The following is a 12,508-nucleotide window of genomic DNA, read 5'->3' as shown; positions in this document are numbered from 1 at the left end:
TGACAGTGCAAAGATATGTTCAAGGACCACAGGTCAAAATGTTGACCTCGACTGAGGTAGCAAAGCTTAGGAGAATGCACATATTTGAAAAGATACTGGTATGTCTGGAATTTAGAAAAATTATAGTATATTCAAGCATTGTTTTTGCTTTTCCAATAAAATATATCATTGTGACGCCATATTTGAGTTCAGTTTGTCTTAGAGTCAGCTAAAAGATACAATGTACTTCATGTTAATGCTACCAAAATGTGACCTAACTTTTCTAATACCAAATTTTGTTTTTCAGCTGTCTGTTACTTCAAATTACAATATATTGTGTACTTGTAGTCTGAGGTCACATAAAGACAAGGAGTCAAATTACTTTTGTATTATACCATTTACTGTAAATGCAGAAATGTTCGCGGTGGATTAATGTTCGCAGTTTTCCCTGTGTTAACATTTCAAAGATAAAAGTTTTTGAGAGCTTCCAGAAAGTGTTCCTGCCACTTGAATTAAGCTACACAGTTGCAGAACTCTTATCTACAAAGTGAGAAACATGTTCACATCCCATGAAGGTGGAGAGTGCTACTTCATAAGTGTACCTCTCCAACTTTCAGCGGCCGCTTCCAAGATAAGGGATTCTAATGGGCTACTTGCCAAGTCAATTGGCTTATCTTAATGGCTACCTTAAATTCCACCACCTGTGATTGTGTACGTCCATGATCCATGTAATGAAATGGTAAAAGGTTTCAAACCCAGGATGTAGCCGCTAAATCTTCATCTTTGGTGTTTTGAATGCTGTGCTAGCACGGGGTCATATCACAGCTGCCAAAGTGGTTCCATGGTTCCGGCATTTTTCACACTTACCGTGCTGGTAATGACAGAAAATTGGCTGGTGAGATCACAGGGTTCATAGTAAAAGCATGACCGTACTCATGCAACTGAAAGTAAGACATAGAAATCATGGAAAACTACTGTAAATGCATTTAAATTCGTGGTTAGGAGAAAATAGACTTGTTATACATGTAAGTTTGCGTATACTACCTAACAGTAATGCAAACAGTGACCAGTGGTTTTGAGTTTGCAGTGAAGGGGTCACTATAGAACCACTAACATGAAATCACAGCGAATATTTAGATAAATAGAGTAAATTGTTTAGAATTCACTTTGACTACATTTGTAGATCTACCCCTGATGATAAGTTATGTTAATTCTATTTTGTCTTGAAAAGACGCAGAGAACAACCACATTCCTGAACTGACCATATCAAACCATCAGTCTTCTGGCAATGTTTGGGCAATATTCTAGAACTGAGATAACCCTCCTGGTGCAAATGATCAATGGTATCCATGATAAAATCCCCCTGCGGCTTAGCTTGAGCCATAATTTTTCTCCCAACCAGGGAAATGTGAGCCATCCCTTAACAGACTTAAAGCACAACCTCCGACTTCATGTAATCCTATTTTGTTTATTGCCCTGCGCATCAAACATTTACTGCCCTTAGAGCATGACATCCCATTGGTTATGACCTTTTTTGCAACAAAACAAAGTTTAACGAAGGAGATTTCAAAGCAGATTGATTGTTTTTCATTTCAAACCAGGCTCAATGTTGTTCAGATTAGGGTTCCAGTTCATTGATGAAGAGCAGGTAGGTAGCCAAGTGCTAAATTATGAGCTCCAGGCCTGCCAGAATGACCAACAGGGGACTGGGATTTGACATGAAAAGGGATGGGCAAGAAAAGTAATAAAGACATACATTCTCTGTTTCCAATATCTTTTCCTTCCAGTTTGCTGCTCGGTTTAAAAGTTTGCCGTTCTGAAGTGAAGACTTGAATGCAAAGTACATTGTAAACTTTGATGCTTCTTTAGTATCATACTTTAATTCGTGACAAAGAGTTTTTAGTAATTATATCTTTGAGAAGATAGCGTTCGAAGAGCTCCTAGAAAACTTTTCCTCAGTTGAACGTACATGTAGCTCAGTCATTGCTCGCCTTTTCTTGTAAGGACCTATTAAAAGTAATCGATACATCACACATTTATGTCTAACCCAGTGTCAACCTAAGAGCCCTCTCTTTATCACCAACCATTCTGCCTGTTGTCCCATGAAAACAGGTGATTATATTTCTGCCCTTTTCAATGATGCCTACAGATGATGTCAAAGTTAGAGGTTTTGCAACTTGTTTGTCCTTGAACCAGTTTCATGTACATCTAGAGTATGTAATGCCTGTCGTGGACACAAGTGATTTCAAGCAATGATTGACATCTAAAGGTCTGAAAGTTCATGGACACTACTGGGGTTTCTAAAGCTCACTTCACATGAAGATGAGCAATTATGTAATCTGTCAAAACCTATAAACAATGTGGCTAGATTTACAATATGCTCGATAGAGTGAACATTTCAAACCAGGGAACTACAATGATACAGAACTTCTAATGACTGTTAAAGGTCAGTATATCATGGGTAAAGGTTACATGATTAAGGACTTAATCTCTGCAACTATTTTTATTAATTATATCCAGGGATTGAAAAAAAATTGTTTCTCCCTGCCTTGATAGCCTCTGGATCACTGAGCTTGAAATGCTGAAGTTCTTTGAATTTCATTTGTGGCCAAAGGGTAACTTTTTATGCCCTTTGTATGTTCCAAGACTGGGTAACTTTGAATTACAGAATGCTCTATGGAAATATAGAAGGTGCACTAAATGTTAAAGTTGGCATCATAACCTGAGCTTGAAAATGACTTTTGATTCCCCCTGAAGTGTTTATTCTCAGACTGATGTTTTACATGTATGTGAGAAACATCACGCCAGGTATTGATGAAGATACTGTGTACGTGTACTAATTCCCTCGATGAGTCAGTCATATCTACAAAATGGACGATGCGTGAAGACTATACATGTAAATATGTACGACAGTCTGGTGTATCTAAATTTTATATTAGGTTAAAGATAATACTCATAGTGACGAGTATCATCAGCCACTGGCACTTGAAATTTGCGTTTGTCTCCCGTTATGTTGACATAGACAGTGGTCTTAAACCGAATTGAGTTTGGACCCTGTTACATGGATTCACTCATTCACAATGACAACCTCAAGACCAAAAATAGCAGATGGTTTTTCTGATGGTCATTTGTGATCCCCTCAAGACTATACGAGTCATTTTTCCAATTACTTTTAGCACAGACAAAACAAAAGATGGATATAACGTGCATGTAAAACGTCTGGCTAGAGACAGTCCCAAAGATTTAGCCTCCCATTAATGTGGTAGGATGGACAAACGATGTCTGTATGCCCAGCTATCAGGGAAGATGAGTTAGTGTTGAAGAAGTCCTTCCTCAAAATGCTTTAGGGAAGCTTAAGATAAAGATCAGCTGCCAGTCTAAGGTCCAATTTACAGGAGGAAAAATTGCCGGATGTGGGACAATGGCAGACAGTTACAGTCCCCTGTTTTAGCGAATATTTTAAGGGCGTTGTGCACGTCTGGTGCAGGCTCACTAGCTGCTATAGCAGTCATGCAGCATCCCGTTTACACAAGACATGGACTGGAGTGTTGCTGACATTCCACTGGGTGCTCTTGCATCTAACCCAAAGGTGGTACACAAAGGACCATAAAAATGCCTGTTCAACAGTACTGTGGGCCAATTAAAGTGCCATAAAAAAGCCACCATACACCCACAGATGTACCTCATCACATACACATATGCCCACAGACGTGCCTCATGTTGACGGCATTAAATGCTAATCTTCTTGGGGTCTTGAAATCCATTAGGTAGATCCTACAGTAAGTCTAAAAGTGCCATATTTTTTTACTGTCTTAACTGTATTCTTTCCCTATGAAGGTGTTTGAATGAGTAATGGTATGCAAGCACATGTAAGTAGGTCAGGGTTGATACTACTTTAGGCAGGCAAATGATATAAGGTATGATATACTCATATCCTGTAAGCTCGGAAATGGTTTTTAAATCCCTCAATCCTCACGACATGGGAAGTGGAGGAAAGTATATAATTGCGGTTTCTTTTTATTGTACACAGTAAGTCTTCCTATCAATTTTGCCTGCAGTAGTACTTTGGCAAAGCTGGTGCTTGCTTTATTACTTAACACCAGACCAGGCTAGACTAGACTATACTAGACCAGAGAAGTGACATGTGCCTCAAATGTCCCCAAGAATGTGTCTAAATGTAGCTTACAGGACAAGTTTTTAAAAATATCTTTTTTCAAGAGAGCTGCAGAGGCTTGAAATCAGTGAGTTAATATTGATTGGCTTCTTGTTATCATGAGATCATTGATCAATACCACTATTACCAGCCTGAGGGTTCTTTTAAATGAGTTACTCTGAGTAGAGTTTAAAATTATGGTGTCACACAGTATTATATTTATGACCATCAATTGTATCAGATGATGAGCTGTTACAAGTATGAATGACAGTTCCATATTATAAAACAACTTCAGCCATTCAGGTAGTTACAGCATGCAGCGTCTTGAAGGTTTTCATTCAGGACCATTACTGATCCGCTGTGGGACCTGATCAAACAGATCAGATGTGTTTCCAGGTGCTGAAGAGATCTTTAGTGCTGAATGGTTTTTCACAGCTTTTTGACCAAATCAATAGATGTCTCATGGACGTAAATGATCTGCAAACGTAAGGTGAAATGAACTTTATCTTTGCCCTAGAAAGCTGTCCATGCATTAATGACCAGGGGACAGTATCTGATATCAACTCTCCAATCTTCGGCGTCGGCGTCCGCTCGTGACCGAGCAACTGTCCAATATATGTGTATCATTGTCAACCTGTTATGCCTTCAAAACCAATGACCTTTTATTCTTATACAGTTTTGATCTGTCTACAGTCCTTTTCTCTACAGTGAATGTGACTAACATGTGGAAGAATTACAAATAGACCTAGACAAAGCAAAAACAATACCTCCATGTAAATTAATAGCTTCTACCATTAACACCATGACCTGGCCTGTCAGGTCTGATTAATAATAGCCAATTCCTGCTACTTCCTGTCACTTAACTGACAGTTTAGTCAATTTCAAATAACTACACTTTATTGTTGAATGTACTTTATACAACAACGAAAGAAACGTCCTTTTTGAAAATATACAACTTATGTTCCCAAATTTCCGATACTTGAATACCACGGAAAAATTTATATTTCTCATGCAATTAGATAAGCCATATATTATTGATTCCATTTGTCCTTATGTTTATAACTGTTTTAAGAAGCGAGAAGAAGTTGAACTTGTACATACTTGAATGTATTAGCATATGCAGAGATGATAAGATACCTTTTTTGTCAAAATTGTACCTTATCACTAGCGCTACGACCTGTACTTAGCTTGTTTGAGCACAAATGTACAATAAAGGTCATTCATTCATTCATTGTCAGATGCACACCAAACCAAACAAACACACCAACAGAAAACATAGACTCTGTGCACAAATGTCATACAGAAAGGGCAAGTCAGTAAGATTTGCAGTCTTTGCATATCAGAAGATACTGTCGAGCATTTATTTCTTTCTGAAAAGGATGAATGTACTCAATGGTAAAAGTTTGTCTTGTGTTCATTCGCAAATCTGTGTTCTTGCAAGGACTGCCAAACATTGCAGAAAATTTAAGACCACTAGAAGTTTCAAAACTTTTCTTGGCAGTGTTTGCATTGTATGATGAATGATCCGTGCTCAATAACAGACTATTAACTTTCTAGATATTCACAGAGATTACTTATCTATAGAGGAATCTAGGCCAATTGCCAAACTCCATGCTTTACGGCGCAAAAATCAAACGAAGCAAATCACACACAATAAAACAAAAGCACGCACGGTAAATCATCAGTATCTTTCATAACCTACAGGGCTGCATATGCCAGTTAGTGCAGGTGAAATTGTTGTTGTAGAGCTGATAACCTGCATAGCGTGCATAGCCCTGTGGTTTGTGGCCCTGCCCCTGGAACTAGAAGTCGATTCCACCTGTGTTGCTCAGGGGAATTTCCCTGACACAATAAATCTGTAAAAAAAAACTGTCATCTGTCTTCTCTATCACGACCAGTGGAAAAAGAGCTCTTTGTGATCTAAAACTGGATTGGTATCACTTTCCTTACTGGGTTATGATGAAATTAGCTAAAGGTGGGTTCACACATGCGTATATATCAAGTCCGTTTGAGGTGCATATGGAGGTCTTAGTCTCTACCAGGCTCCACAGGTCGCGGGAAAAATAGTACAAATTGGACAAATATAGATACATAACATGCCAGATGAGTTAGCTGACGGAGAAGAATGGTTAGCGACCCAGCTAAATCGTCTGACATGTTACCTGTTTACGTCTGTCCAGTTTCTATTATTTTTCCAGCGACCTGTGGGGCCTGGTGGAGGTAAATACTCCCATGCGCGCCTCATACGGACTTAAATATATACGCAGGTGTGACCCCACCTTAATGTAACACCGTCCTGTGGAAATTAGTGACCAAAAATGTGTTGCGTTCTTCATATCATCCTTGAATACACACAGGTAGCAAAATTGAAAACGATACTACTAAAAATATTTTTCTATAACTGTACCAATATTCTTTAATGGAATGAAATCAACAGAAAGTTGCACAGATAAAATGTGTTGGGTACAGGTCAAGTATGTAGTTTTCAATGATACTGGCCCTGATACAGAAAAAATCATTTCAAGCCCGGAAATAGCAAGGAAGAACAGATTAGCAACTTATCCATGTTAAGGCCCATTACAGTGAATGGGAAATAGATGGCGATTCTTTTGGATGGTAATGTTCCTCCGGGTGCTTTTTTCTCACATAACCATTAAAAAAGAATTAAGGGTGGACATCTAGTCTATGGCCTGTGGCAGCAGTTACCACCATGAGAAACATGGGAACATCCTAATGGCAGAGATTCCTGTGAAGTATACCTTTAGGTACAGTCATCATTCAGGTGTGTTGGGTGTAGCAAGAATAACTGAGGGTCTGCATTATTGGCTTAACAGTAAAGGTGGAATGAGTTGTAATGTGCAAAAGGTTTTGGGAATGTGTTCATTGGATTGTTTCATTCTATACATGGGGTTTTGACATGTCTTGGTGCTCTGTTGTGACTTTTGGGCAATCTTGCACTCAATCAACCATGCAAAACAAAGATATTTCAATAATGAATTTGTTACATACAGTAGCATTCAAGCACTAACAATGCTCACATTGAATATGAATGGGCTGGCTACAATTAACGGTGAATCAAAATAGATTGTTATGCCTCACGGAGAAGGGCATGCATGCCCTTATACGTACGTTACTACTATTGTTTGCTTATACATTTTATCACTATTTCTTTGACTTGAAGTTTAGCTGGATGTTGTTTAGTTGGTCCAGATCCGCAGAAACTGATTTCTAGAGTAGTGTATGCCATGCATGTTGTTTCCTGAAACTAGATCTTAGCAACAGCTGTGACACTGGCCTGAATTCTTCTGAGTACCTTGGATTTCCCAGGAAACCCATCTATAGATTTCATCCAGTCCCAGTCTGAATGGAATCCTGTAGATTAGGAAATATACCATCTGTCTTACAGGTACTGTTATTGATTATGGAGTTGTGATCATTACCTTGCAAGGCTCAGCTTCCTGATATATGTATGTATCCCATTGAGAGACATACCATTCATATCGCAATGTAAGTCGCATAATGGCTCCCGTGCTTTTAATCCTGCATTAGACTATTGAAACTTCCTCACAATGTGTCATTCTATGTCATTATTTTGGTGCAATCAATGTTGAGGACAACTGCTTTTTATGGAAGATTTAACTACTATTATCATCTCGTCCATTTAGACTAGCTGCTTCCGATTTTTCAATTTTCCTTGACAATATGTCAGGCTGTAGTCTTAACCTGTCCAGTGGTGTGAACCAGTCCTTTCAATTTTGCTGACATTGTTATTTTTCTTTCTTAAGTTTAGACTAACAGCATTTTTTTCTGATGTCAACTGACTATAGACTCAATGAGGACAGGGGACAGTTCTTATTTGCAAAAAATACAGATGTGCACCACCTAAACCTGGCATTTTTGGGAAGGAGGTGGAGGTTACCTCTTACCAAGGAGGTTGAAGCTCTTACGGGGGTATTGTTTATGGTTAAATGTGTTGTGTTTGCAGCCATAACTCAACATTCTTTTGATGCCTTTGTGTGAATTTTAGTATGTGGGTGGTTCCTCAGGTCTTTGAGAAACTTGGTGATTTTGGGGGCCAACAACACTTGTGAAAGTATGTGTGATATACATGTAGCCCATGGACTGCTGGTCAGTCATCGCCAACAAATTGATCCCTAATAGGAAGGTCATACTAGTAGCTGGGATTGATTAGGTGAAGAAGGGAAGGGAATGAGCAACAACCTCAGTGATGGGTTTAGAGTGGGACACATTGCAAAATTCACAAAGAAACTGTCTAGATACTTCACAGAGATATGAGATCTTTGCTATCTTGTTTTCCTGTAGTTGTCATCATTTATAATGGCTTCTGTTGTAATTCTTGATGATTGAATCGATGATAGACCTGTATGTGAAACAAACCTCCCACAGTCCCAGTGTTAACAGTGTTATATTCTGCTGTGTTGCAGTACCTTGTGAGTGTTCCTCTGAGGATGTTTCGCTGGTGGGCCTTCATGGGAATGCTGATGCAGGTACGTGATCCATGTTTATGTACATTTTGTGTCTCAGGTTGTGTATTATTGTGTAAATTGTTGATGCAGGCTTAAAGTTAGGCCTCAGTTCAGAGTTGTTTTTATACAATCTGGGTCACCAAACTAACATTTCTTACAATGGGACTTAGTTTTTTTGTGCAGTAAAGAGAAAGGGGGAAAACTATGATTGAGGAGTCATTTTCCACATTTTCCATGTTGGAAAACCACTTAAAATGTACAAAGAATGCACAATTGGGGTGATTGCACTAATGCCAGAAGTATTTGCCCACCAAAGAAGTACGGTGAAAGGGGTTTTCAAGAAAAAAAAGTCATCAGTTATATAATTGTGATAACCACATAATGTAGAGCCAAAATTAAGGAAAAAACAATGATTTCTGCAATATTTTTACCTGGGACCTGGACAGGAATATCAGATTGCATGTTGAATAGCACATATTCTGAATGTATGAATCGTCAAAAAAAGTTTGTTACCATGAATGGATCACCATTTCTATTTTCAGTACCCTCCACAACTGATTTTCATGTTATCCATGTCACAACATTCTTTTGATAATGACAGTCTGTCTATAATTTAAGGTCCCAAAGGATAAAATCATCAACTTTAAAGCATTGCCAAACTTCCCTGTAATTCACCTCTCTGGCAGCCAGTCTGTGACAACCGTGGCTGTCTGCCACAAATGTAATCAAATTACAGCTGGCAGTCGTGCTTTCGGCAGTCGATGTATCATCTTGTTAGAGCTGAGCTTTACCACATGTTAGTATAATGACACAAGGAAGATTCGTCACCTTTTGGCACACACATTGGTGCAGGAATATAAATCAAACTTGATTGTAGTAGTATTTATATAGTACTGTAACACCAAAATTACTCTTAAAGGGCATTGTCATATACATGTATAAGGAGCAGTAGATTTAACAAAGTTGAGGAACACAGAAGTGTTGGTATATTTAGTAGCTCAGGAATGTTGATCTTCAATTTTTGTATTTGTTCACTATTTAACAGATGATGATGCATTAATTTACTCACGTGTCTTCATTTTGACTGTTTTCATTCGTAGGTTCCCTTTGCAGTGTTTGTGTCGAAGTTTTTGACTGGACCATATGGAAACATGGCCGTGTGGGTGTCTCTGATTGTTGGACAGCCCTTTGCTATCCTTATGTACCTGCATGATTACTACGTGATCAACCACCTGCAACCACCTGTAGGGCAGAACATTACCAACGCAGGGCTGTGAGGTTGGCTGTGGAGTCTGACAGCTACAGATGTTTTAGTGTTTGGTTAAAGACTCACACAGTTGAACCTGGAAAGTCACCTACTCTTAATGGGAATATGGCACATTTGTTGATGGATTGTTGGCCATTTCCCCACAAAACACCACTCACTCACATAAGAATATTCCTCCCCTCTTTTGATTGTGTGATTGTTGGAATCATTACAATTTTGAAGGCAAGGATGTTTTCATGAGAGTGTGGTGCATCCAGGGGTGGTTGAGGTCTCATATCAATTCACAAAAGTATTACATTGATTATGTTTACACATACAGGTGTTAAAATACACTAGATACATTACTCAAGTAACTGGGTGGATTTTTGAAATGGTCAGCTGTTTCAGACACTATGAGCTGTGCTTTGTCAAAGACTGAACCAGAATTTGGAGCCACTCTGGTTCAATCACTCACTGGAATACCTTCTGAACTCCATATTTTGGTTCAGTCACTGACAAAAGAAGTTGATGCTGTCTGAAACAACAGACTTTTTCCAAAATCTATCCACCAGTTGCATGAGTAGCTGTTATCTTATGTGAAAGGAGTGTTGTTCAAGACCCATAGTTACTCTTTCAAATAATTTGCAGTGTTGATTTTCCTGTGTCATTGATATTTTCAATGGGTCAAACTGGTTTTTGATGTTGCTATGTAATCCAGCTTAATGCTGCTTATCATTCCAGAAAAAGCTTTGAAGAAATATTATTCAGTAAATTAAGGCAATATACACATGTACAACCCCATATATATATATATATATATGAATGTTTCTAGTTTTCCTGTTGATATGAAAACAGATGAACAAGTATTTAGAATCAAATGCGAGATAATAGTGCTGGTGGTTAAGTGTCATTGTGATCCAGCTGAGTTTGTTGCCATAAAGATGGGTTGGGTATTTACAAATATGGTAGGGTTTGAGCTGCAGCTGGCTATGTAGAATTCAACTTGCTGAAAAAATGAATACTGTAAATGTTGAAACTTTTGCAGTGGTTTGTTTTCATGGCTTTTGAAGTGACCTCTCCACCGCGAAGATGTCTCCCTTATATTACTGAACTGCAGAATTGCTTCAACCGCAAAGTTAACACACCAGGAACTCTCCTCCTGGGAAACAGAACTGCTGCAAAAGTAAATGAACTTACAGTAGATGAGGGCTGATTTTGTGGACATTTTTTATAATGAGAAATCGTGCCATAGATAATTAGTTGAGGTGTCTTGGGTTTTATAATGATGTACCAACATGTACTAATTAGATAAAATTAGGTGAAATTTTGAATATCGGTATGTCCAGCTTGCGTATGTCCACGAATATCATATTGATCAGCCAGATAGTATTTGACTTGTATTGTATTGTATACTACATAATAATAGATGATGGAAGTTACTGGTAGTCACAGAAAATTGTACATTGCTTATGTTGGTCACATTCGCTGTTGGTCACTATGTAATTTTGATGCCATTTTCAAGGAGGCTGTGATGGAACCAAGCATCGTTTTCTAAACTTTGTGTGACCCATGCATGACTATTTAAAGATTGCACCATATGTCATGTATGGTTGGGCCCTTTCAAAATTGCCCGAGGGGAGGTGTAAAAACAAGTGGCTCATCTTACATTCATCAATTTGCGGTATCCACCAAGAATGGTTTCTCCTTCCTTCTACATAAGAATCTATCACGAGTCTAATTGTGGGGAGAGGGTAATGTAATGGGGAGTAGGGATAACAATGATATTCACCAATCTGTATCCCAGAGCTGAGTTTTGCCAGATGCCAGGATTGTCAACATTCCAAAATGAATCCCAACCCAAGGTCATCCTTGTACCAACCATCTACATGTACAAGCAATGACAGAGCAGGTGCATTGCATTTACAGTTGTAGTCTCTATTGGTCATTTACATAGGATGCCAGGATGAAAATGATGGCAAAAGGGTTTTGCAAACATTATTATGTGGAGTTGGTGTAAGATATCAAGGTGTTCCTCATGGGTGAATGCAGTAGTTTTAGCTGGTAAAGAAAAAGTATTGGGCACGAAATGGATTTTGTAGAAATGATGAACAGATACTATTTAAATGAGATGAGCGGTTTACATTTTCTAACGGATGACTCCACCAAGGTATATAGAAAAGATAAAGTTTCGTATAGCAAGTATGTAAAAAGGAATGATTATGAGATATGAAGGAAATTGCCAGTGATTAGTTGTGATAATGACTCTTGAAAGCCAGGATATTATTCAAGTTGATTACCAGTGATTGTGGGTTGTACTTTCAATTCACTGTTTCCTTTATCGGTGCTTCCCATACCTTTATGGTTATAGATAAATAAACATGGCTTTGTTGCAGCTGTTGAAAGATTTGTGTCATCTAATTTTAATGAATAAAACCGTCTAAAAATTCCTTACATGTCAAGCATGTACATGGTTTTCACTATCTGTAGTCATTGTGCGTGTTGATTTCGTCCATAGGGTTGAACAATGAGTTCTGGACGATCTTTGAAGGCAATCTTTCTATCAGCATACGAAGCATACTGTTTATAATAACACCTAAGAGGAAAAATTACGCCAAGAACTGAGGGTGTGAGTGTTGATGTCTT

General features: G+C 38.4%; 1 protein-coding gene across 2 annotated transcripts in view; it reads left to right on the top strand.

Annotated features, from left to right (window-relative positions):
* LOC118417909 (diacylglycerol O-acyltransferase 1-like) overlaps window positions 1–10,702 on the top strand; it is a 34,178-nt gene extending 23,476 nt beyond the window's left edge. For both annotated transcript variants that reach the window (XM_035823671.1, XM_035823670.1), the window contains exons 16-17: window positions 8,578–8,640; window positions 9,720–10,702. In XM_035823671.1, coding sequence (XP_035679564.1) covers window positions 8,578–8,640; window positions 9,720–9,896 — 240 coding nt within the window. In that variant the 3' untranslated portion in view covers window positions 9,897–10,702. The remainder of the gene's footprint in view (window positions 1–8,577; window positions 8,641–9,719) is intronic.
* The last annotated feature ends 1,806 nt before the right edge of the window (window positions 10,703–12,508 follow it).

The sequence above is a fragment of the Branchiostoma floridae genome, chromosome 6 (assembly GCF_000003815.2).
Source record: "Branchiostoma floridae strain S238N-H82 chromosome 6, Bfl_VNyyK, whole genome shotgun sequence".
In the NCBI taxonomy this organism is placed as follows: domain Eukaryota; kingdom Metazoa; phylum Chordata; class Leptocardii; order Amphioxiformes; family Branchiostomatidae; genus Branchiostoma; species Branchiostoma floridae.
This window is presented reverse-complemented; position numbering and strand designations above follow the sequence as displayed.